This window comes from Bombina bombina, chromosome 3 (genome assembly GCF_027579735.1).
Source record: "Bombina bombina isolate aBomBom1 chromosome 3, aBomBom1.pri, whole genome shotgun sequence".
Lineage (NCBI taxonomy): Eukaryota > Metazoa > Chordata > Amphibia > Anura > Bombinatoridae > Bombina > Bombina bombina.
In genome coordinates this window covers 516487416-516513149 of record NC_069501.1, presented here as the reverse complement: position 1 = coordinate 516513149, position 25734 = coordinate 516487416, and the positions used below count along the sequence as shown (strand labels likewise).

Genomic DNA, 25734 nt, shown 5'->3' with positions numbered 1-25734 from the left:
AGAAGCAAATAAACAATGAGACTTAAATAATGTGGAGACAATAATGACGCCCATATTTTTTAGCGCCAAAAAGACGCCCACATTATTTGGCGCCTAAATGCTTAAAGCGCCAAAAATGACGCCACATCCGGTGACGCCGACATTTTTGGCGCAAAAAACGTAAAAAAAATGACGCAACTTGCGGCGACAAGTATGACGCCGGAAATGACAAAGAAAATTTTTGCGCCAAAAAAGTCCACGCCAAAAATGACGCAATAAAAAGAAGCATTTTTAGCCCCCGCGAGCCTAACAGCCCACTGGAAAAAAGTCAAATTTAAAGGTAAGAAAAATTGATTATTCAAATGCATTATCCCAATAATGAAACTGACTGTCTGAAATAAGGAATGTTGAACATCCTGAATCAAGGCAAATAAATGTTTAAACACATATATTTAGAACTTTATATAAAAGTGCCCAACCATAGCTTAGAGTGTCACAAAAATAAGACTTACTTACCCCAGGACACTCATCTACATGTAGTAGAAAGCCAAACCAGTACTGAAACGAGAATCAGTAGAGGTAATGGTATATATAAGAGTATATCGTCGATCTGAAAAGGGAGGTAAGAGATGAATCTCTACGACCGATAACAGAGAACCTATGAAATAGACCCCGTAGAAGGAGATCATTGAATTCAAATAGGCAATACTCTCTTCACATCCCTCTGACATTTCACTGCACACTGAGAGGAAAACCGGGCTCCAGCCTGCTGCGAAGCGCATATCAACAAAGAATCTAGCACAAACCTACTTCACCACCTCCATGGGAGGCAAAGTTTGTAAAACTGATTTGTGGGTGTGGTGAGGGGTGTATTTATAGGCATTTTGAGGTTTGGGAAACTTTGCCCCTCCTGGTAGGAATGTATATCCCATACGTCACTAGCTCATGGACTCTTGCTAATTACATGAAAGAAACATATTTTTTAGTGTTTATTTGATGTACTATTTACAATATTTAAAGCAAATCATATCCTCTGATCTACCTAGATTCTCCACCCATAGCAAGTATAATTTTGTATTTATTTTTGGAACCATTCTACCATAACTATTATAATATATCCCATGTCAAATAAGTCAACATCCTGTAGTTGTCTTGGTAGCAAAGTATACATTTCCATAAATCTATTTCAAAGAATGCCCTAGGGAAGAATTATCTTTATCAATATTATTATTATTGTCATTATTATTGTTGTTATTCTTATTACTTATTAAGCCCCCAAAACTTCTCCTTAAAAGGGAACAATACAAACAAGGAACACTGCATGTTTAAACACAATTGAAAAACAATAGCTAGTAACGCTATTTTAGTTACAGGGGGAATTTATAAAGCTTCACTTGCAGATTCTGAGCCTGCAACATAAATTCAGGAAGCAGTTCCTGCTTCTTATCTCATTGATAGTTCAAGGTGATTGACAGGCCCTGCTCTCAAGCAAGGTTGCAAAAGAGCAAGGGGCAGTATAGCACAAAGAGCTGTTGTGCAATCTTAAATTTTGATAAGTGATGTTGCATCACAAATGGCGACTGAAGAAGGCCATGTTATTGGCAGCTTGGAAAATTTTTCTTACTCTCTAAATTAAACTTGCTAATTCATGTACAGTTTTGTTACTTGTTATAAATACTTTCCTTAAAATGTCGAAGTTTGTGAAACATACTCATCGGAAACACAGAGAATACATAGGGCTCCATTTATTAAGCAGCGGATGCTGTTTCGGAGAAGCAGTCGTAAAACCGCTGCTTCTTAAACTCCCCACCAACTTAAAGGTGGTGAATTGAATTCATCCCGATTTGATTTGGATGATTGACAGCCCCTGCTAGCGGCCAATTGGGTGCCAGTAAAAAGGAGGCGGCATTGCATAAGCATTTTTGGTGAAATGCTTGTGCAATGATAAATGCTGTAGCGAATTATGTCCGCTCAAAATTTTTAAATCTAGTCCATAGTTTTTGAAGATTCATCTTTGAAGGAGGCAATAAATATGTATATGTTTGGCAAGTGTTCTCGTTTTTAGAACTGTATAGAAGTAGTCCATTGCAGACATTTCATCAATAAAATCACCAGTGGCAGCAGGTGAAGTTTTGAAATAGAGGAACGCCTATGCTCCTCCTAAACTACACCCCTGCTGTGATAATCCACCACTATACCTGCTTCATACTTTAACTTGCACACACAAACACACATTTACACGCACAAATAAGGACCATAGGCCCAACAAGTCTGCCCAATATTTCCTAAAAGTATAAGCTTATCTAGTTCGTAGTATAGCCTTATGCTTATCCCAGGCATTCTTAAAGTCCACCATAGTGTTTATACATAAGCACACATACATACAACTGCATGCACACATACACACAAATACACAGATATATATATATATATATATATATATACACACGCAATATATAAGCATACACACACAAACCCACGCACAGATACAAATACATACACGTGCATACATTCATATAAACATACATATACACATACATAAACACAAACAAATACACATGCTGTATGTGCATTATAGAAGCAATTTACTGGGGATTGAATGTAACTGTGTTCCATACACAGGCCTTGCATATTACCACATGATTTCCAAACTTATTTTGCAGACCTGTCGCAAGTATTAGCAAATAAATTGCAGGACGGTTTTGAGCAGCATTTTAGGAACCAGCAGAAAAAAATGGGAGAATAATAATGTACATTTTTATAAAAAATAATAAAAAAAAAAGATGACCCTACCTCGATTCTCTGTAGCTTTACTCCCTTAAAAATACAAACCTGCATTAATACATCAAGTGTCTGTGTGTCTCTTTCAGGGATCCAATTAGAAGCTTGTGCAACACTAAAGCGGCCTCTAGATGGCCCTGAAAAGGCGCCCGGCTTGAAGTCCACCTCCACAGAATATACTCGCTGTAATTTTGTTTTTAAACAGCTGCAGATGTTAACTTAAAGTGATAGTCTACTCCAAAAATTGTATTGAAAAGGTCCCCTGCACTTTAATATCAGTGACAGCATGTGACGCAGGAGGGAGTTACTTGTTGTATAAATTAACTGAAATTTATTTAAAAAAAAATGGGTCAATGGTATCAAAAGTTGGGTGTTTATGTCAAAATTCCAGAGGGTGGAGCATTTTCTCCATCTTGATTCCCCTCTTTAGTTCCTATTTTTGATAGCTTTAGATAATTTTCTGTTGTAAAAACCTCATGTGGCATGCGCATGTATATATGTTGATAGCTTAGGATCATCTTCATTTACTCTCACTATACATGATGCTTCTAACACTATACCCCCGGGGTATTTGTAAATTGTTTACTTGCTTTTAAACTCAATACATTCAGCCACCCTCTTCTTAATAGCTTAATTTTAGATAGATACACAGTATACATTATTTCTCTATGCACCTCTTGGCTGTTAAAATGCCCTGCCCATAACCTCATAGTAGAGCCACTACACTGCTTATTTAGCCTGTGATTGGTTCTTCCACTCAAACTCTATCAAAGATCTATCCATCAGCATCCTTGTTTTGTTGATTTACCCCATCTTCCGCAACTTCCCACCGTCTCCTCTCTGCCACCATATTGTTTACTACGCACATTCATTTACCTTCCTCTACCACTGTGCGTACTCACTGTGCGTACTCAGCCCCCCTTATTAACACTAAATAAATCTTGTCCTTAGTTCCAATTAACACCTTCCGGTTCCTTTACTTTACATAAGTGTATATTTTAATAATTTAGAGAATCTTTTTTTGCCTGCTGTTTCTTTGTTTTTCAATCACAGTGTTTCTCAACCGCGGTCCTCAAGTACCCCCAACAGGCCAGGTTTTCATTAGCACAGGTGAAATAATCAGCTGAAGGGTGAGAGCATTAGGCGGTAGTGACAAAGCCAAAGCCTTGTCCGATTGGTTGTACATCTGGTGACCTCATGGAGACACAGACCAATCAGATCATGCATTATAGGCCGAGGGCAGATATGCTCCAGAGAGTTCTGTTCTAATCAGGGCCTCGGGAGCCGCAACTGCCTCTGGGAACCTAACCATGGGTCCCACCCTCATGACATGCTTTTAAACATTCTCGGACAGACTGGACTGTTATCCGATGGACATTTGTCTGTCAGATTATTATCCGTTGCACACGCATTCTGTCCGGGAACCTTTAAAAGCACGTCATGGGGAATGGGACCCATGGTTAGTTTCCCAGAGGCGGTTGCGGTGCCAGAGGCTCTGATTAGAACAGAACTCTCTGGAGCGTATCTGCCCCGTTAATGCATGATCTGATTGGTCTATTGTGAGAGAAGATTAATAACTATGGTTCCTGATCAGCTGATTATTTTACCTGTGCTCTAGTTAAGCTATAATGAAAACCTGGACTGTTAAGGACCACAGTTGAGAAACACTGCTCAAGGGTAGTGCTAGTCTATTTCTGAGCAACTATTGGTCCGTTGGCTGCATACAACCCTTGGAAACTTCCCCTGCATTTTTCTTCTGTTTCTTTGATGCAAAATTTAATATTTTTCCTCAAAGAGCATATACTTTATTTCTAACCTAAAATACCTTCTCTCTCTATCCACATTTCACAACATAGAGTGAATTTTAACCCTTATTTTAACCCTTTTGAGAAGAATTGAGGCTGCATGACTGATGCTCAGCATGCTAAGGCACTGTGGCTGAGCTCTGTAGCAACCCAAGGGTTGCAGGTTCGATCCCCGGTGAGGTCCACTCAGCCTTTCATCCTTCCGAGGTCGATAAAATGAGCAGCGCCTTGAGACCCTAACGAGTGATTAGCCGCGCTTTACAAGTACCCAATACATACATACATACATACATGCTGGGTGCCTATCACTGTTCTAGAGTGAATGACTAAATTATTGTATGCACTTATCCCTTATTATAGCTATATTCATGAGCGTTCTGCATGTAAAGACACACGAAATAGAACTTTATGTAAACTGCTATAGTATAGTAACTAGTTGGAAAACATACTTGATAAATTAAACATGCTTGCATACAATGAGATAACATATGCAACATAATACATAACGCTGACAAAATTATTAATTTATTAGAAGCCAAAAAATTAAATAAAATGTACACAAGAAAAAAATAACAGAAACAAATGAAATGCGACATTATTCTGAGAGGTTCTGCAGAGCAGTGTGTTAAAGGGGCGCTAAAGTCAAAATTAGACTTCCAGGGTTCAACTAGAGCATGTAATTTTAAAACAACTTTCCAATTTAATTCCAGTACCTAATTTGCTCCATTCTCTTGGTATTTCTTGTTGAAAAGCATACATAGGTAGGCCTTAGAGCCAGTAGTGCTCTACTTCTTCAATAAAGGATACCAAGAGAATGAAGCAAATTTGATAATTGACATACATTTAATATTGTATACCCTATCTGAATCCTGAAAGACAATTGTTGGGTATGATGTCCCTTTTAATGAAATGTGCCACAGAGTAAAGCGCCTATTATGCAGATTACTGCATTTCATAAGGACAACTATATTCTGCTCCTCTCAGACATGAGTACATTATTAACTTAAAAATAATAGAATTTCAGCTTGTTTCAGCGCTACCTATTGTTGAGGGCTTTATTTTAAATATTTATAACGAGCTGTTTCCAGTTTCCTGTAGAAAGTCACTTGACCTTTTTAATTGACCTTATGAACCTCCTTTATCTGTGACTTTAACTGTGTTATTATCAGTAAAATCAGTTCACATATAAGTACAGTACTATCTTAAGCAAAGTCAGTTTTGTATCATTCTAAAATGCCTGCCTTTTCCTGAGCATTGCAATAATTAGCTAATCCAAGACACACGTTGGGAAGATAAAGGATGTGGAATACATCTTTTCTTAATACTTCCTGATGCAAATTCATTTGTGTCTTGTGGAAAGAAAACTGCATTTACTATTGACAAATTATTAAAATTCTGGTGCAAATTCTTCAAGATGGAGGACATTATCAAGAAACTTGTGCTGGACATTTTAGTCTATATACTTCCTCCCTGTACAGGTATATATACCAGCCAGCTGAGAGCTAAATTATTATGTAAAGTTAAATAAAAACAATTAAATTATATGTATATACACATGTATAGATATATACACGCACACACATCAACAACAATAAAAAGGAAGAAAGGGGGGTGAAGGAAGGTCGAGAGTGAAGGAAATTGGAGTTTATCTTACAAGGAAAGGAAAGATGATAGTTTAAAAATACAAAAATAGGAGAGAGAGAGAGATGGGAAATTGGGATACAGAGCATAAAGAGAAATGAGAAGGGCAAGAGAGAGAATTTCAGGGATCTGGACGTCTTTCCATTTTCTTGATATTATAATAAGTCCCAGACACAAAATGCTTGCTGGGATATTTAAAGGTGGCGGACAGATATATGTTCATCTCAGCTTCTCCGGGATTTGGAGTGCTGAATAAGCCACTGTAGGGTGATGTCTAAAAGAAACAGACAGGAAGAAATTTGTCAGAAAAAGTTACAGGGAAACATACAAGTCTTAAAGCAATAAATAAACTAAAAGGGACAGTCAAGTCAAAATTAAATGTTAATGATTCAGATAGGGCATGCAATTTTAAACAACTTTCCAATTTACTTTAATCATCAAATTTTCTTTATTCTCTTGGTATTCTTTGCTAAAAGTTAAACCTAGGTAGGCTCATATGCTAATTTCTAAGCCCTTGAAGGCCGCCTCTTATCTCAGTGCATTTTGACACTTTTTCACAGCTAGACAGTGCTAGCGCATGTGTGTCATATAGATAACATTGTGCTCACAATGTTATCTCAATGAGTTATTTATGGGTTAGCACTGATTGACTAAAATGCAAGTCTGTCAAAAGAACTGAAATAAGGGGGCAGTCTGCAGGGGCTTTAGATACAAGGCAATAACAGGGGTAAAACGTATATTACTATAACAGTGTTGGTTATACAAAATTGGGGAATGGGTAAAAAAGGAGTTTTCTATCTTTTTAAACAATAAAAATGTTCAAGTAGGCTGTCTCTTTAATTTTTGACAAATTTGTCAAGCCATGGTGTGGGGATTAAACTCAACATTTATTATCATCATAAAATACGTAATTGAGCAAGATAAAGATAAACACAGCTAGGCTCATATGCTAATTAATGAGCCCTTGAAGGCCGCCTCTTATCACAGTGCATTTTGATAGCATTTCCCAGTTAGACAGTGATAGTTCATGTGTGTCATATAGATAAAATTGTGCTCACTTTCGTGGAGTTATTTATGAGTCAGCACTGATTGACTAAAATGCAAGCCTGTCAAAAGAACTGAAATAATGGGTCTGTCTGCAGAGGCTTAGATACAGGGTAAAAAGTGTATTATTATTATTATTATAACAGTGTTGGTTAGGCAAAACTGGGGAATGGGCAATAAAGGAATTATCTAACTTTTAAAAAATAAAACAAATTGGTGTAGACAGTCCCTATATTTTGAATAGAATAAAAATGTTAAGTTAAAGCTGAAAAGGAAGTGCAACTTTTTTTTTTTTTTTTTTAAAGGGACAGTAAAGTCAAAGATAAACATTCATGATTCAGCTAGAACCTGCAGTTTTAAACAACTTTCCATTTTTTTGATATCATCTAAATTGTATTGGTTCTCTAGGTATCCTTTGTTGAAAAACATACATAGTAAGCTCAGGAGCACCAATGCAATACTGGCAACTGGCTGATTATTGGTGTCTGTATTTGTATGCCTCATTTCATATGCTGAACCTAATGTGTTCAGCTAGCTCTAGTAGTGTATTGCTGATCTTTCAAAAAAGGATACTAACAGAATGAAGTAAATTTGATAATAGAAATAAATAGGAAAGTTGTTTAACATTGTATGCTCTTTTTAAATAATTAAAGAAGAAAAATGGGGTTCATGTCCCTTTAATGAGGCCTATTTATCAAGCCGTCAACCACAAATACACTGGAATTCCGCAGCGTAATTGTGGCGAGCCTGATTCCCCTTATTTATCAAAGCCTACAGACCGGCAAAAGTTGAAATTTGTGACGTAACATACGATCCGCCGGTCTCAGTCCGACACAGATCAATGCTTACGTCACTACAGATGTTCCGAATGCAAATTCGGCACTATCTGACTACTTTTGCTAGTTATCAAATTTCTACCAGGTACGCTCGCCACTATTCTGGCCCAGCGTACCTGGTTTTCAATCCGCCATCCTGGAGGCGGCAAATGCCATAGGAATCAATGGGAGTCTGAAAGCAGCGAAAGCTCATGTGTGCTGCTGCCCAATATCCCATTGATTCCTATGGGAGAATAAAAGTTATGTTTACACCCAACACCTAACATGTTCTAAACACCCCTAATCTGCCGCCCCCTACACCGCCACCACCTACATTATACTTATTAACCCCTAATCAGCTGCCCCACGACACCGCCGCCACCTACATTATACTTATTAACCCTGATTCTGCCGTCCCGACACCGCCGGCACCTACATAAAGTTATTAACCCCTATCCCGCTGCTCCCGGAGCCCACCGCAACTAAATAAATGTATTACCCCTAAACCCCTGGCCTCCCACATCACTAGCACTTACTAAACCTATTAACCCCTAAACCGCAAGCCCCCCCCCACATCGCCATAAACAAAATTAAACTATTAATCCCTAAACCTAACAACCCGCTAACTTTTTTTAAATATTAACTCATCCCTATTTTATAATAAATTTAAAATTACCTTTATATTTAAATTAAACTATATTAAACTACTAATTAACATACCCTAACTATTAGACTAAAATTACATTAAACTATATTAAACTATTCATTAATCTATCCTAACTATTATACTAAATTACATTAAACTAATAATTAACCTACCCTAACCATTATACTAAAATAACATTAAACTACAAATTAAATTAACTATATTATATATTTAAATACCTAACCCTACTCAAATAATTTAAATCTACACTAAAAAATTACTAAGTTACAAAAAACTAACAACTAAGTTACAAAAAAATAAAAACCTAGCTAAAAAAACCTATACTCCCCATTGCCCTGAAAAGGGCATTTGGATGGGCATTGCCCTTAAAAGGGCATTTAGCTCTATTGCAGCCCAAACCCTAATCTAAAAATAAAACGCACCCAATAAACCCTTAAAAAATCCTAACACTAACCCCTGAAGATCCACTTACAGTTTTGAAGATCCGACATCCATCCTCCAAGAAGCTGGCAGAAATCAGAATTAAGATTGAAAAAATCCTGTTGCAATCAGCCAATAGGATTGAGCTCGCATTCTATTGGCTGATTGGAATAGCCAATAGAATGCAAGCTCAATCCTATTGGCTGATTGGATCAAACAATAGGATGAAAGCTCAATCCTATTGGCTGATTGCAACAGCAAATAGGATTTTCTGATTGGCTGATAGAATTCTATCAGCCAATCAGAATCTAAGGGACGCCATCTTGGATGACATAATTTAAAGGAACATTCATTCGTGAAGAAGAGGTTGAACGAAGAGGATGCTCCGCGTTGGATGTCTTGAAAATGGAGCCACTCCGCGCCGGATGGATGAAGATAGAAGATGCCGTCTGGGTGAAGACTTCTGCGGGCTTGGATGAAGACTTCGGCCGCTTGGATGAAGACGTCTGCCAGCTTCTTGGAGGATGGAAGTCAGATCTTCAAAACTGTAAGTGGATCTTCAGGGGTTAGTGTTAGGATTTTTTAAGGGTTTATTGGGTGGGTTTTATTTTTAGATTAGGGGTTTGGGCTGCAATAGAGCTAAATGCCCTTTTAAGGACAATGCCCACCCAAATGCCCTTTTCAGGGCAATGGGGAGTATAGTTTTTTTTCGTTAGGTTTTTATTTGGGAGGTTTGGTTTTGTGGGTGGTGGGTTTTACTGTTGGGGGGGTATTTTTTATTTAAAGGTAAAAGAGCTTATTTCTTTGGGGCAATGCCCCGCAAAAGGCCCTTTTAAGGGCTATTTGTAGTTTATTGTAGGCTAGGGTTTTTTTATTTTGGGGGGGCTTTTTTACTTTCATAGGGCTCTTAGATTAGGTGTAATTAGTTTAAATCTTTGATAATTTATTTTTTTATTTTGTGTAACTTAGTGTTTATTTTTTTGTAACTTAGTATTTGTTATTTTTGTAATTTAGTAATTTTTTTGTGTAGATTTAAATTATTTGAGTAGGGTTAGGTTTTTAAATATATACTATAGTTAATTTAATTTGTAGTTTAATGTAATTTAGTCTAACAGTTAGGGTAGATTAATTATTAGTTTAATATAGTTTAATGTAATTTTAGTCTAATAGTTAGGGTAGATTAATTATTAGTTTAATGTAATGTTAATCTAATAGTTATGGTAGATTAATTATTAGTTTAATATAGTTTAATGTAATTTTAGTCTAATAGTTAGGGTAGATTAATTATTAGTTTAATATAGTTTAATGTAATTTTAGTATAATAATTAGGGTAGGTTAATTAGTAGTTTAATATAGTTTAATTTAAATTAAAGGTAACTTTAAATTTATTATAAGATAGGGATGAGTTAATATTTAATGTACAGTTAGCGGGTTGTTAGGTTCAGGGGTTAATAGGTTAATTTAGCTTATGGCGATGTGGGGGGCTGGAGGTTTAGGGATTGATAACTTTATTTAGTTGTGGTGGGCTACGTGAGCGGCGGGATAGGGGTTAATAATAACATAATGTAGGTGGCGGCGGTGTAGGGGGCGGCAGATTAGGGGTTAAGAACATAATGTAGGTGGCGGCAGGGTCCGGGAGTGGCGGGATAGGGGTTAATACGTTTATTACAGTTGCGGTGGGCTCCGGGAGCAGCGGGATAGGGGTTAATACGTTTATTACAGTTGCGGCGGGGTCTGGGAGCGGCGGGATAGGGGTTAATAAGTTTATTAGAGTTGCGGTGGGCTCCGGGAGCGGCAGAATAGGGGTTAAACATTTTAGTATAGTGGCGATGTTTAGTGACAGGGTACAAATAAAGCTGGGAAAAAGCCGAATAGCAGCGAGATCGATGACTGTTAGTTAATAACAGTCCGCTGCTCATCGCCCCGTACCTGGTGCATGGCTTTTTGACAGCTTTTTTATTAAATATGGAGAGCGTATTCAGGTCCGCGGCCACGATGTTAGGCAATGTCAGGCAAGCGTATTGGTGCCAGAGAATGCAGCACAGTTGACGGATTGATAAGTAGGCCTCTATGCCTCACTGCTCACTGGCTAACCAGGCCTTCCACTGCTTTATTAGTGAATATTAACACCTAAATACATTTTAAATGCCCTCTTTTAGACAAAACAAATAAAACATTCCCTTTGTGTCCCTTTAATCATATCATATCATTTTCAATTATCCTAAAATTGTGTTATTTGCTGGCTGACAATTTTAGAAATGTCACTCTCTAAATGCTAAGTCAGGGGTCAGCAATCTTGGGCCCCCCAGATGTTTTGGAACTACATTTCCCATGATGCTCATACAGTCTAAAGAGCATCATGGGAAATGTAGTTCCACAACATCTTTCATAACATCACGGCACGTTCTTTACCCTGTTGTTTATTTATATTGTATTGTATTTTAGTTATCCCTTTGTCTTTTACTCCCTGATACCCACCAATGTTATCTTTCTCTTTGCAAGAGATGGAGTAGCAGCAGATTTCCCTGTCCTGAATAGCAGAAAGGTTCCTACAGAAAAAAAAAGGAATTTAGATTAAAAAACAACAACATAATAATAATGTTTTGAAATGAGAACATGAAATCATGGTACCACTAGAAATTTAAATCATAAAGTATATAGACATAACACTTTGGTACAAATGGGAATAATACATGAAAATGACAAGCGTATACAAAAATATAAATATTTACATACATAAAATAAAGTCTTTATTTTATATCAGAAATAAATACAAGTGAAATTCATCCAAAGAAAGTATGTGAGTCAATTAAAAAAAAATTGAATCTTTAAATTCATTCCTTTAAAAGCAGACTACGGGGCATATTTCTCAAACTCCGTATGGAGCTTGAAGCCCCGTGTGGCTCGCCAGAAACACAAGTTATGAAGCAGCGGTCTAAAGATCGCTGCCCCATAACCTGTCCGCCTGCTCTGAGGCGGTGGACAGACATCGTTGAAAATCAACCCGATCTAATACGATTGGGTTGATTGATACTCCCCACCAGAACTGCTAGTGCTATGATAAATGCAGACAGCGTATGCGGTGGACATGATCCGCAATATCGGATCATGTCCGCTTGCACAATAATAAATAGGCCTCTACACCTGGAAAATAACATTTCTCAAAGTAATGGCATACAAAAACATCAACAAAAAGCGAAAAAAACACACACAAAGATAAAGAGAAATATTAAACCAAAAGATTCACAGCAACTGGATATGGATAAGGTTCCATAATTAAATAGTGCAATAGTGAGGAATATAAACTCTCAACCCCAGAATATTGCAAATAGTCAAACCTAAGTATAAATACTCATTGATATCTCAACCAAAACGAGACCCCTCTAAGCACATTAACACACAGTACATATAAAGATTCAAATGACCCTGTTAAAGAGAGCAGATCAATATTTTTTTTTTTAATTAAGCATTGGTGAGATCATAACAGCGCTCATGGATATGGTAAGTTTAATTTTGAATACATTCTTTATGGTTTATGGTTGAATTGCTTTCAACCACATTCAGTTTGGACAGGTTTATAAAAATGCATACATTAGAAATTTGTATAAAAACTGAAGGGCTCAATCTTAGATTAAAATAAATTACAAAAATGTAGCTTCTTTTTAAAGACTTCTTAGTAAAAAAAAAATATATATGTATATTAACAATAGCTTTCCTCATTACAGCAGATCTGTTTTGCTCTAACAAGACTATGTACTTAAAGAGACATTAAGCATGAAGTACATTTTATAATCATAGTACTGAGGATATTCCCTTCCTCCTCTAATCATGGGTGTTGCCATGTTGAAATTTAGCTTTCATTGCATTCCAGTGCCGACATGTTTGGGCATGTACAGCAACTGTCCTTCAGACACCTGCAATCCCACCAAAGTTCCACAATAGAGGCACCCATGATTAGAGAGAGGTGTATTAAATGTATATGTACTGACAAGCTCCATAGAAGGCCGAAATGATTGTCTGGGGTTGCCATTTCCCTTGTTCAGAGGAGAATTGCCTGGTATTTTTAGGCTGGACTTGCCTTGCTAGGTGGCATCAGACTAATATATTTCTCCTCTGGGCTAAAAGAAGCTACTTCCAGGTGGTAACTGAGCCATAGAACAAGCCACTGAGCTGTTGTTCGTTCCTGGCAGAGCGCTTCTCATTCTGTATGTATATGTATTATGACCATGGGGGAAAGCCTCCCTAAGGGTTGTGGGGGAACCCAGAAGTGGACTCCTTGCCTAATGTGTCTAGAGGGATTGTCATGATCAGATCTGCTCATCGCCGTGTCGCCACGGCTCCCGGATCTCTCTCTGTTACTGAGCGTCACGTTGCTTAGCAACGTGATGCGGTCTTCCTGTTTCCGGCCCCTTCATCAGGCTTGAAAAGCCTCGGCGGGACATCGCTCCAGTGCCCGTTTGCTGTTTGTCTTCTTGCTGCTTCATTCCGGCTTGTGAGTACTCTGTATCTAATTAAAGGGACACTGACCACTGCTTTGCCTGACCACTCTGCTGCCTCATCCTTGTATCTGATTAAAGGGACACTGACCACTGCTTTGCCTGAGCACTGTGCCGCCTCATCCTTGTATCTGATTAAAGGGACACTGACCATTCTGCCGCCTCATCCTTGTATCTGATTAAAGGGACACTGACCATTGCTTTGCCTGACCACTCTGCTGCCTCATCCTTGTATCTGATTAAAGGGACACTGACCATTGCTTTGCCTGACCACTCTGCCGCCTCATCCTTGTATCTGATTAAAGGGACACTGACCATTGCTTAGCCTGACCACTCTGCTGCCTCATCCTTGTATCTGATTAAAGAGACACTGACCATTGCTTTGCCTGACCACTCTGCTGCCTCATCCTTGTATCTGATTAAAGGGACACTGACCATTGCTTTGCCTGACCACTCTGCCGCCTCATCCTTGTATCTGATTAAAGGGACACTGACCATTGCTTTGCCTGACCACTCTGCTGCCTCATCATTGTATCTGATTAAAAGGACACTGACCACTGCTTTGCCTGACCACTCTGCTGCCTCATCCTTGTACTTGATTAAAGGGACGTTTTCCACTGCTTCATTTGATCACGCAACTGCCTCATCCTATGCCTGTTTTAAAACTCCAATCCGAAGACCTGCATCTGTGAGTACTTTCTTTTTCTACAAGTTAACCTGTTCATTGTTATTCCTGAGTGGGTCACATCCTGGTTTCCTCTCAGCGTGCTAGCATGTGTTTATCTTTTCACGCTAGCAGTTGGGTCTAATCCGGGACTGATTCTATACGGCTGACAGTACAAACGGGCCATATATGGACCCCGCTGAGCTTTAAATGGCCGTGGCCCACCAGGGGCAGTTATTGGGATCTCATGCTGCACATTTGCAATCCCTGGACTCCAAGCTGGATCAGATAACTGTTTTACTGCAAAGTGTGGTGGCTCCCACACAGCCCAATCCTACCTCTCTGGCTACACCTTCGTCTTCACCTACCCATACCCATACTCAAGGGCAAATTGGCCCCAGGATTCCCCTTCCTGACAAATATGATGGAAATCCTGATGATTGTAGGGGTTTTTTGAACCAGTGCTGTCTTCATTTCCGCAACAGCACTGCTCTCTTCACTACGCCTTCTTCAAGGATAACATTCCTTATATCATTGATGAAAGGGAAAGCCCTGGCCTGGGTGTCTCCCTTATTGGAAAAGAACGACCCTATCCTTCAGGATGTGGATTCCTTCCTGACTGTGTTTTCCACTGTCTTTGACAAACCTGGAAGATCTTCAGCTGCTGAAGCCTCTCTTTTGGACCTGCGTCAGGGAGCCTAATCCGTGGCACAGTACGCTATTGAGTTCCGCACGCTTGCGGCTGAGACCTCTTGGAATCAGGGAGCTCTAAGAGCGGCTTTTCATAAGGGTCTCTCTGAACATCTGAAGGACGAGTTAGTGTATCGGGACCTCCCTGAATCCCTTGAAGACCTGATTAATCTCTGTATCAGACTTGATGCCAGGTATAGTGAACGACAACAGGAGAGAGAGTGAACACGTAAACCCCTATCTCGCCCTTGTTTCCACCTGGCACCCCGTTTCTCCAATCCTGTGTCTCCTTCATCTACCACTACCAATCAAACAGAACCAATGGAGGTTGGTACCTTCAAATTAACCGAGACCGAACGCCAGAGAAGACGTGCTCTTGGTCTATGCTTATACTGTGGCCTAAAGGGCCATTTGTTGAGGGATTGCCCCACCAGACCAGTAAAAGCCAGGGCTTAACTCCAGATTGAGGGACTTAAGCCAGATCGAATTCTCCTCCCTCAACAACAAACTTTTTGTGCTGGTAACTCTTCATCTCGGAGATCGAAAGATCTACACTCAAGGTCTCATTGATTCGGGTGCTGGTGGCATGTTTATTGATTCCAGCTTTGCAACTATACACAGAATACCCCTACGTGCTAAAGGGCACTCTGTCAAGGTCTCCACTGTCAGTGGTGGTTCGCTGGGCTCTGGACTTATTCAGTTTTCTACCATGCCATTGCTATTCTCCGTTGGGGCTCTCCATTTTGAGACTATTAACCTTGATGTCATTCCGAATCCTCAGTTTCCTATAATCTTGGGTCTTCCCTGCCTACAGCTGCACAACCCTACATTTTCATGGACTCAAGGCGAACTCACTACTTGGGGGTCTTCATGTTTTCTCAACTGTCTACACACCCCGGTCAAGCGTCCAGTCACCATAGCAATTACTACCGAAACCTCAAACTCCTTTCCTATTTGCTATCAGGACTTTCTTGATGAGTTTTTCAAAAAAGAGTCAGAACGTCTTCCTCCCGATCTTCCCTTTGATTGTCCCATAGACCTGCTCCCTGGGGCTCCTTTGCCCCATGGGAAAATGTATCCTCTTTCTAGACCCGAAAACCTAGCTCTTGAAGAATATATCAAGGATAACCTGGCTAGTGGCTTTATAAGACCTTCTTCCTCTCCTGTATAGACTTTAGGGGTCTAAATCAAATCACTGTGAAGAATAGTTATCCGTTGCCCCTAATTTCCGAGTTGTTCACTTATCTACAAGGTTCCACTATATTCACCAAATTGGATCTTCGTGGCGTGTACAATCTCATCCGTATGCGCAAGGGAGATGAATGGAAAACAGCTTTTAATACCCGTTTTGGGCATTACGAATATCTTGTCATGCCTTTTGGACTTTGCAATGCCCCAGCAGTGTTCTAACACTTTGTCAACGAGATATTTCGGGATAATCTGAATATCTTCGTAATCATCTACCTTGACGATATATACTCATCTTCTCGCAGACCTATCAGGATCATGTGTCCCATGTCAAGAAAGTACTTCAACGTCTTAGGGATAATCATCTTTTTGCCAAGATGGAAAAAGTGTTCCTTTCACCAGGATTCTATCTCCTTTCTAGGATATGTGATATCCAAAACATGGGTATAATATGGATCCTACCAAACTCAACGCCTTACTAGAGTGGCCTAGTCCCTTAAAGCTCTCCAGTGTTTCCTTGGTTTTGCCGGTTACTACAGGAAGTTCATTAAGGGTTTTGCCACAATATCAGCACCCCTTACTTCTCTAACAAAAAAGGGGCAAAACGTCAAACAGTGGTCTCCAGATGCTAATCAGGCTTTTGACTCCCTTAAGAATGCTTTTGCTTCTGCACCTTTTCTTCGTCACCCTAATCCGGAGCATCAATTCATCCAGGAAGTGGATGCTTCCTCTGTGGCTGCAGGAGCAGTACTTTCTCAACGTCTTCCAGAGTCTGGTAAGATTCATCCCGTCAGTTTTTTCTCCAAGAAGTTCACCTCCTCAGAATTAAACTATGATGTGGGCAACAAGGAATTGCTGGCCATCAAAATGGCCTTAGATGAATGGAGACATTGGTTAGAGGGCACTATTCATCCCTTCTCAATCCTCACTGATCATAAGAATTTACTTTATCTCCAGACAGCCAGACGTTTGAATTCCAGGCAAGCTCGATGGTCCTTGTATTTCTCCCAGTTCCATTACGTCTTATCCTATATTCCAGGCACTAAGAACGTCAAACCAGATGCTTTGTCATGGCAGTTCCAATCCTCTAATGTTCCTGAATCTGGCACTCCATCCGCATGAGATCATAGCCCTTCTATCGGCCTCTACCTTACAAGGATTACAAGATGCTCAAAAAGACCTATCCTTCGCCTGCAAACTTCCTGCTGGTCTGTTTTATGTTCCCGAAACATCTCAGATCTAAGTTGTTATCATGGGCTCATGACAGTCCTCTTTCTGGACACCCGGGTATCAGTAAGACTATTTGGAACCTTAAACAACATGTTTGGTGGCCCTCTTTAACTAGGGATGCCAAAGAATACGTCTCTATATGTGCTTTTAACAAGATACCTCGGCAATTACCTTTTGGTTTTCTCCAACCTCTTTCCATCCCTCATCTACCCTGGACTCATTTATCCATGGATTTCGTTACTTGTCTCCCTCCTTCTGCTGGAAACAATACCATTTGGGTTATAGTCGACAGATTCACCAAATCAGCCCATTTCGTGCCATTGTCTGGCTTACCCTCTGCTAAAACCCTTTACGAATTGTTCATCCAACATGTAGTGAGACTTCATGGTTTTCCTCTTGATCGTCTCGGACAGGGGAGTTCAATTCGTCTCTCGTTTTTGGAAATCTCTTTGTAAACAACTTGGTACTTCCATCTCCTTGTCCACTGCTCATCACCCTCAATCTAATGGACAAACTGAAAGAGTCAATCAGTGCTTGGAAACATACCTCAGGCATTATGTGGATCATCTCCACTCTAATTGGACCCACTACTTGCTGCTAGCTGAGTTGGTTCACAATGCCCGATACAATTCTTCTCTTAAAACTTCTCCCTTTAAAGCAGCTTATGGATTTGAACCCAAAACTTTTCCACTTCATACCTCTCCTTCGGAAATTCCTGCTGCTGATCTCTCAGTCCGCAGACTTTGTCGCCATTGGCGAAAGATCCGCCTTCTCCTCATCAAAGCTTCTAATCAATATAAATACTATGCAGATCGTAAGCGTAAGAAGGCCCCAAGTACCGTCCTGGAGACAAGGTTTGGGTTTCTACACATCATCTTCATCTTAAGCAACCCTCTATTAAACTGGGACCACGTTATGTCGGTCCTTTCTGGATCCTGAGTCAGGTTTGCACTACTGCTTATCGTATAGCTCTTCCTAAGACCCTTAAGGCTCATCCAGTTTTTCATGTCTCTCTTCTGAAACCCGCCACCTTTAACAGATACTCCAGACCTAGGACCACTCCTTCTCCTCTTCTGGTTCAAGGACATCCGGAGTTAGAGGGCAGTCACATTATCGATTCCAAACGTCGTGGTAAAATCTTGTACTATCTCATCCACTGGAAAGGCTACCCTGTCACAGAGCGGTCTTGGGAACCAGCTTGTCAAGTTCATGCTCCTACTTTGGTCAAGGCTTTTCATAAGGCTCATCCCTCCAAACCTGGTCCTATCCCCCGGAAGGGTCATTGAGGAGGGGGTGCTGTCATGATCAGATCCGCTCATCGCCGTGTCACAGTGGCTCCCGGATCTCTCTCTGTTACTGAGCGTCACATTGCTTAGCAACGTGACACGGCCTTCCTGTTTCCGGCCCCTTCACGTCATCAGGCTTGAAAAGCCTCGGCAGGACATCGCTCTGGTGCCCGTTTGTTGTTTGTCTTCTTGCTGTTTCATTTCGGCTTGTGTGTACTCTGTATCTAATTAAAGGGACACTGACCACTGCTTTGCCTGACCACTCTGCTGCCTCATCCTTGTATCTGATTAAAGGGACACTGACCACTGCTTTGCCTGACCACTCTGCTGCCTCATCCTTGTATCTGATTAAAGGGACACTGACCATTGCTTTGCCTGACCACTCTGCTGCCCCATCCTTGTATCTGATTAAATGGACACTGACCATTGCTTTGCCTGACCACTCTGCTGCCTCATCCTTGTATTTGATTAAAGGGATACTGACCATTGCTTTGCCTGACCACTCTGCCACCTCATCCTTGTATCTGATTAAAGGGACACTGACCATTGCTTTGCCTGACCACTCTGCTGCCTCATCCTTGTATCTGATTAAAGGGACACTGACCATGGCTTTGCCTGACCACTCTGCCGCCTCATCCTTGTATCTGATTAAAGGGACACTGACCATTGCTTTGCCTGCCAATGTCTGCTGCCTCATCCTTGTATCTGATTAAAAGGACACTGACCACTGCTTTGCCTGACCACTCTGCTGCCTCATCCTTGTACTTGATTAAAGGGACATTTTCCACTGCTTCATTTGATCACTCAACTGCCTCATCCTATGCCTGTTTTAAAACTCCAATCCGAAGACCTGCATCTGTGAATACTCTTTTCTTTTTATACAAGTTAATCTGTTCATTGTTATTCCTGAGTGGGTCACGTCCTGGTTTCCTCTCAGCGTGCTAGCGTGTGTTTATCTTTTCACGCTAGTAGTTGGGTCCAATCCTGGACTGATTCTATATGGCTGACAGGGATATGGCTGCACCTTATTGACAAGGCCCAAAGGGGGCTGAAATGATCATCTGGGGTTGCCTTTCCCTTGTTTAGAGGAGAATTGCCTGTTATTTCAGGACTGGGCTGACCTTGTTAGGCAGGATCAGACTGATATACTTCAGGAAATTTCTACTCTGTGAAAAGCACAATTGGGCTAAAAGAATCTGCTCCCAGGTAACTAGGCCATATAACATGCTTCTCATTCTGTATGTCATGGTTAGGAGCCCTCATGTGACTTCATGGGCAATGTCTAAATGTACAGTAAGTGGTAACCCCCTTGTGCTTCAGCTAATAAAGTTTGTGATATTATTTAAGAATCATTGCCTACTTTAACCACAATTCCATAGTGAAAGAAATAGTAATTCAGTACTAAAACCTGGGAATCTAAGTTCTCCTAGGGAGCGCTAATAATCAATCCAGAGAAGTGGACCCACAAAAATTGAAGCAAATTCACAAACTTATCTTGAAACAAAAAGTCCCACAGTGTCCATACAATGGTGGTCCAAACTAGGTGGGTACAAATAGAATTGTTCACAAGATGTGGTAGGATAGTCCCTTATTCTCAAAATGCACAAAGTCATTGAGGACTTTAAATTTGTTACAAGAAAATCAAAAACAGTGACCAACAATGGATCCCTTTCAATATTGCCTGAAAATGTTTCTCATAACTCGATTTCTTGAAAGAAGGGCATTTTGTATAGGGTGGGAATGTATAACAATACACAGTGTTACAGGAAAGTTACAACATCGGATATTAATGGCAATAGAACATGACACTTTATCTTATGACCTGCAGGGAGCGCCTGTGGGAAGAAACAAAGACATCAGTATTTTAACATTTTACAGGTATAGAGAATCCTGTAACATTCACCCTTGTATAGAGACACTTACACAAAAGAGGAATACATAGAGTCATTTTCGATTCACAAGAAAGTACAGTGGATATTTTCCTTAACAATACAATTAATCCTTTGATTTAAATATGGTAGCCGGTGTGAACCTTTTTTTAATTAATTATTGTAATTAATCTATTATAAATAATTACTTACTTCTAGCTAGGCAGTTCATGATAAAACTTGGATATTGTGTAGCCTTGTAATAACAAGGAAATAATTATAGATTATCCATACCAAATGCACATGACATACCTGTGTTTTTTACTTTAATGCCTTGTTTTTAAAGGGACAGTCTAGTCAAAATAATACTTTCATGATTTAGATAAGTTATTCAATTTTAAACAACTTTCCAATTTACTTTTATCATCAAATTTGCTTTGCTTTCTTGGTATTCTTTGTTGAAAGCTAAACCTTGGAAGGCTCATATGCTAATTTCTAAGCCCTTGAAGGCTGTCTCTTATCTCAGTGCATTTTGCCAGTTTTTAAAGCTAGACAGCGCTAGTTCATGTAAGTTCATATAGATAACATTGTGCTCACTCCCGTGGAGTTACTTATGATTCTGAACTGATTGGCTAAAATGCAAGTCTGTCAAAAGAACTGAAATAAGGGGCAGTCTGCAGAGGCTTAGATACAAGGTAATTACAGAGGTAAAAAGTGTATTTATATAACTGTGTTGGTTATGCAAAACTGGGAAATGGGTAATAAAAGTATTATCCATCTTTTTAAACAATAAAAGTTCTGGAGTAGACTGCCCCTTTAATATTTTTTTTAATTTTATTTTGCAATTGACTGTGCAGCTATTTTTTCAGTTTTACACTAAAGGTTTTGAAGGCTCAGGAAAAGCAATGCACTACTGAGAGCTATCTAGTGATTGGTGGCTACATACATTTGTCTTTTTTCATTGGCTCAACAAATGTGTTTGGCTTAAGTTCCAATAGTATATTGTTGCTGTGGAGCTGACTTCAATTATGTATTTTCAGGGCTTGAACACATAGGTATATGCAAACAAATTAGAGCATTTTCTTTTTGCACTTTTATGTCCCGTTCATATTTAAATATTGTATTATTCAATCTAATCTGTAAACTGCTGATGCCTGTTTACCAAAGTATATGGGTCAGATTACAAGTGGCACGCTAATTAGCGATTTTGCTTGCACTGGTAGAAATAAGCTTTTAACAGGCAGGGGTTTACATGGGGTTTACATGCAGGGGTTTACAAATTGAAAGTAAAATGTTTGCGTTCAAGCAAAACCCAGTGAGCACTGACTTCAGGACTTCGGATATTGCGACTGTGCTAACGCATTCACCCCATAGACTTCAATAGAGAGCGTTATGAAGAAAAAAAAACTAACATTTATTGCTCATGCGCTAACCCAGCACCACTTTACACCTGTGCAAGTTAGCGTGGTCACGATATTGCTTATTGCGACTCGCACAAACAGTAGCGTGCCACTTGTAATCTAGCCCTATATTTATTATTGTGCCGTTATTAGATGAATGTTAAACAGTAAATACACGCTAGACATAATGATGTATTCAAAGCAAAGATTATCCTTAGAGTAGTATGTAGATGTTCAGTTTCTATAAAGTGCCATCATGTTTGAACTAGTTTTTTTTATTTACCTCTGTTTGTGCAAACAAGGCTGCATAGAGACCTTTATTTAGATAATGCTATGTCCCACAGAGCCTTGTTTTAGCATTCTCTTTTATTACCTGTTTTTTTATCTGTCCATAATTGTCATTAGCAGGAAAGATAGATAAGGGGAAAACGTAAGTTCAAACATGGCAGCGCCAATTACTTTATAGTGAATCAGTGGAATATAGAAAACCAACAATTTTCAGAGTTAAATTATAGGAAAGGGGACAAAATAAATAAAGTATATGGTAAAGTGTTTTAATTAAACATAATTAAACATTTTATATTACAATCTCATACTGTTTAATATCCCTTTAATGAAATGTGCAGGAGACTCAGATGTCATAACATGCAAACAAATTTATATACTGTAAAAAAACAACAAAGACCTCATTCCAACAATCTGGCACTCACACCAAGCTTACGTCTCAGGACCGATTTTTACAATGCGGCACAGACTCCCGGGACAATTATACCACGGGACAGGAAGCCAAAAACCAGGACTGTCCGGTAAAATCATACCAGTTGGCAAGTGGTATATCTCAAATGTAGAAGTAAGAAAAACAAATGCCAACCCCATCAATGCCCAAGTGAACTTAAAATGCTTACGCTGTCGGCATTTGTTATTGCCAAGCATTTGTAGTGAAATGCTTGTGCAATGCCACCCCCTGCGCATTCGCGGCCAATCGGTCGCTAGCAGGGGGTGTCAATCAACCCGATCGTATCTGATCGGGCGGATTGCTGTCTGCCGCCTCAAAGGTGGCAGACGAGTTAAGGAGCAGCGGTCTTCGCGTGGAAACAGGTGCATACAGTGCATACGGGGCATGATAAATCGGCTCCTTAGTGTCTATAAAATAATGGGAGCTGCCATATTGTAACTTAGGTTACCTTCTCTGCTGAGGCCAATTAGGGACAGTTATAAATAGGTCACTAGAGTGAGGAACCATTGGCTGTGCGGAATATAACAGCGTTCTGCACTTCCATTGCTAACAGGAACTGAAAAGCTCATAATTCCAGAGTGAAATTACAGGAAAAGGGGACACAATAATTAATGAAAGTATATTTTAGAGATTTTTTTATATACACAATTTATCATTTTATATTACCATCTCAAAGTGTTTAAATGTCCCTTTAACCCTTTAAGGACATAGCTTTCAGTTTGCTCAATTGTTTTATGACGGAAAAATTCCGTCATATGTCCTTAAGAGGTTAACAAGGAAGGATTATTCCCTAGCAGACAAAAATATGAGTACAAATTAAATCAAATGTTTCGCACATTGATGTATAATTTGAATCACACTGTTTAATATAACTGTTGTCAGACTTTTTCAACTCACACTGGTACACTTTAAAAAAGCTGTCTGTACAATGTATTTGTATTTTATACTCTGGAGTGAGCAAAAATGTAAGCAATATGTTTGATTTCTCTTTGTTGCTATTAAAGGGATACCAAACCCAAAAAATGTTCTTTCATGTTTAGATAGAGTATGCAATTTTAAGCAACTTTCTAATTTACTCCTATTATCAATTTTTCTTCGTTCTCTTGCTATCTTTATTTGAAAAAGAAGGCATCTACGCTAAGGAGATAGCCAATTTTTGGTTTAGTACCCTGGACAGGACTTGGTTATTATTTAGCCACCAATGAGCAAGCACAACTCAGGATGTGAACCAAAAATGGTCCGGCTTCTAAACTTACATTCTTGCTTTTCAAATAAAGATAGCACAAGAATAAAGAAAAAATGATAATAGGAGTAAATATCTGAATCATGAAAGAAAAAGTTTGGGTTCAGTGTCCCTTTAATTCTTTGTTGCATTTTATCCATATATATTTAAAAATTAAGTTTTCAACTAATAATAATAATAATAATGTGTGTGAGGGAGAAATCTGAGAGAGTCCATTTTATTTAGTACTTTAATAATTTATCTGCATTTTACTAGGGTAACAACTGAAAATGTAAAAGATTTCAATTATTACACAACTTTGCCCTCTAGTGACCAAAGTGAATATTGCATTAATTTGCTAAATTAAATCTGGAAGTTCAGAAGTTACATTCAGAGCACCTTCTTATTTTTCCATTAAAGGGGCACAAAAGTGCTAAAGAAAATGTTCTATTATTTGTATCTTTATTATTGCACTGCTGCTTTCATATAACTCCTGCAAAAAGATTAAACACATAGTTAAAACTTTAGAGCAACAATGCAAGGAGCTAGCTAAAACTATCTAGTGAGATAATGACAGGAGATATCAATCACCAGCTAGTTGCCAATAGTGCATTGCTACTGCTGAGCATATTTGGATACATTGTTCAACAAAGGATACAAAGTGAACAAGGTAATTTTGATAGCAGAAGTTAGTTTCAGAGTATTTTACGATTGCTTGCTCTATCTGAATCCTAAATGTTTTGTCTTTCATGTCCCTTCAACTTGAAAAGTCAGATTGAAGGTAAAGTTAAAAGAAAAGGGACAGCTCAATGATTAAAGGGCCATAATACCCAAATGTTTAAACACTTGAAAGTGATGCAGCATAGCTGTAAAAAGCTGACTAGAAAATATCTCCTGAACATCTTGATGTAAAAAAGAAAGATATTTTACCTCAAAAGTTCCTCAGTAGCCACCTCCCATTGTAAAGGATTTCTAAGCAGCATTTTAGTGTGTCTGTCCTGGGACATCTGAAGGGATGAGCATCGTGCACTCTCATCTTATTTCACCAATCAGGTAAAGGAAGTTTACAATGAAATCTCATGAGAGTCAAGTCAAATCTCATGAGATCACAGTAAAAGTTCATGACCTCAGCACTGCTGATGCTGATTGGCTGCTGTTCATTTCTTCATTTTTTTTTTATTTTTTTACCTGCAGCTGGGAGCAGCTGAGTATAACTTTTTACACAGAACTCACTCTGCTGAGCTGAGGAGATTGTGAGGTAAAATATCTTCCTTTTTTACATAGAGATGCTCAGGTGATATTTTCCTGTCAGCTTTTTACAGTTATACTGCATCAGTTTCAAGTGATTTAGCATATGAGTATTATGTCCCTTTAAGCTTTTTTTGAATAATAAGAATATCTTCTGCTAAATTAGTCAAGTTAAAGGGACATTAAACACTAAATACATGCTAGATAGAATGATGCATTCAAAGAAAAGATTAGTCCATGACTAACATGTAGATGTATTTTTATAGTTTCATTAGTTGTTTAAAAAGTGACAAAATAAGTGTAAAGTTTTAGTGTCTATAAAACACTGGGAGCTGCCATGTTGTAACTTGTGTTACCTTCTCTGCTGTGGCCAATTAGAGACAGTTATACATAAGTCACTAGAGTGTGCAGCCAATGGTTGTGCTGGATTTAACAGTGTTCTGCACTTCCATTTCTAACAGGAACTGAAAAGCTCACAATTTCAGAATGGAATTACAGGCAAAGAGGACAAAGTAAATAATAAAAGTATATTGCAGAGTTGTTTTATTATATAC

General features: G+C 39.0%; 1 protein-coding gene across 1 annotated transcript in view; it reads right to left on the bottom strand.

Annotated features, from left to right (window-relative positions):
* Positions 1–5068: 5068 nt before the first annotated feature.
* Positions 5069–25734, bottom strand: part of ARL8A (ADP ribosylation factor like GTPase 8A) — a 64477-nt gene continuing 43811 nt past the window's right edge. The window contains exons 6-7 of the mRNA XM_053704748.1: positions 11631–11701; positions 5069–6480 (exon numbers count right to left, since the gene is read on the bottom strand). Of these exons, the coding sequence (XP_053560723.1) occupies positions 6431–6480; positions 11631–11701 (121 nt within the window). The 3' untranslated portion in view covers positions 5069–6430. The remainder of the gene's footprint in view (positions 6481–11630; positions 11702–25734) is intronic.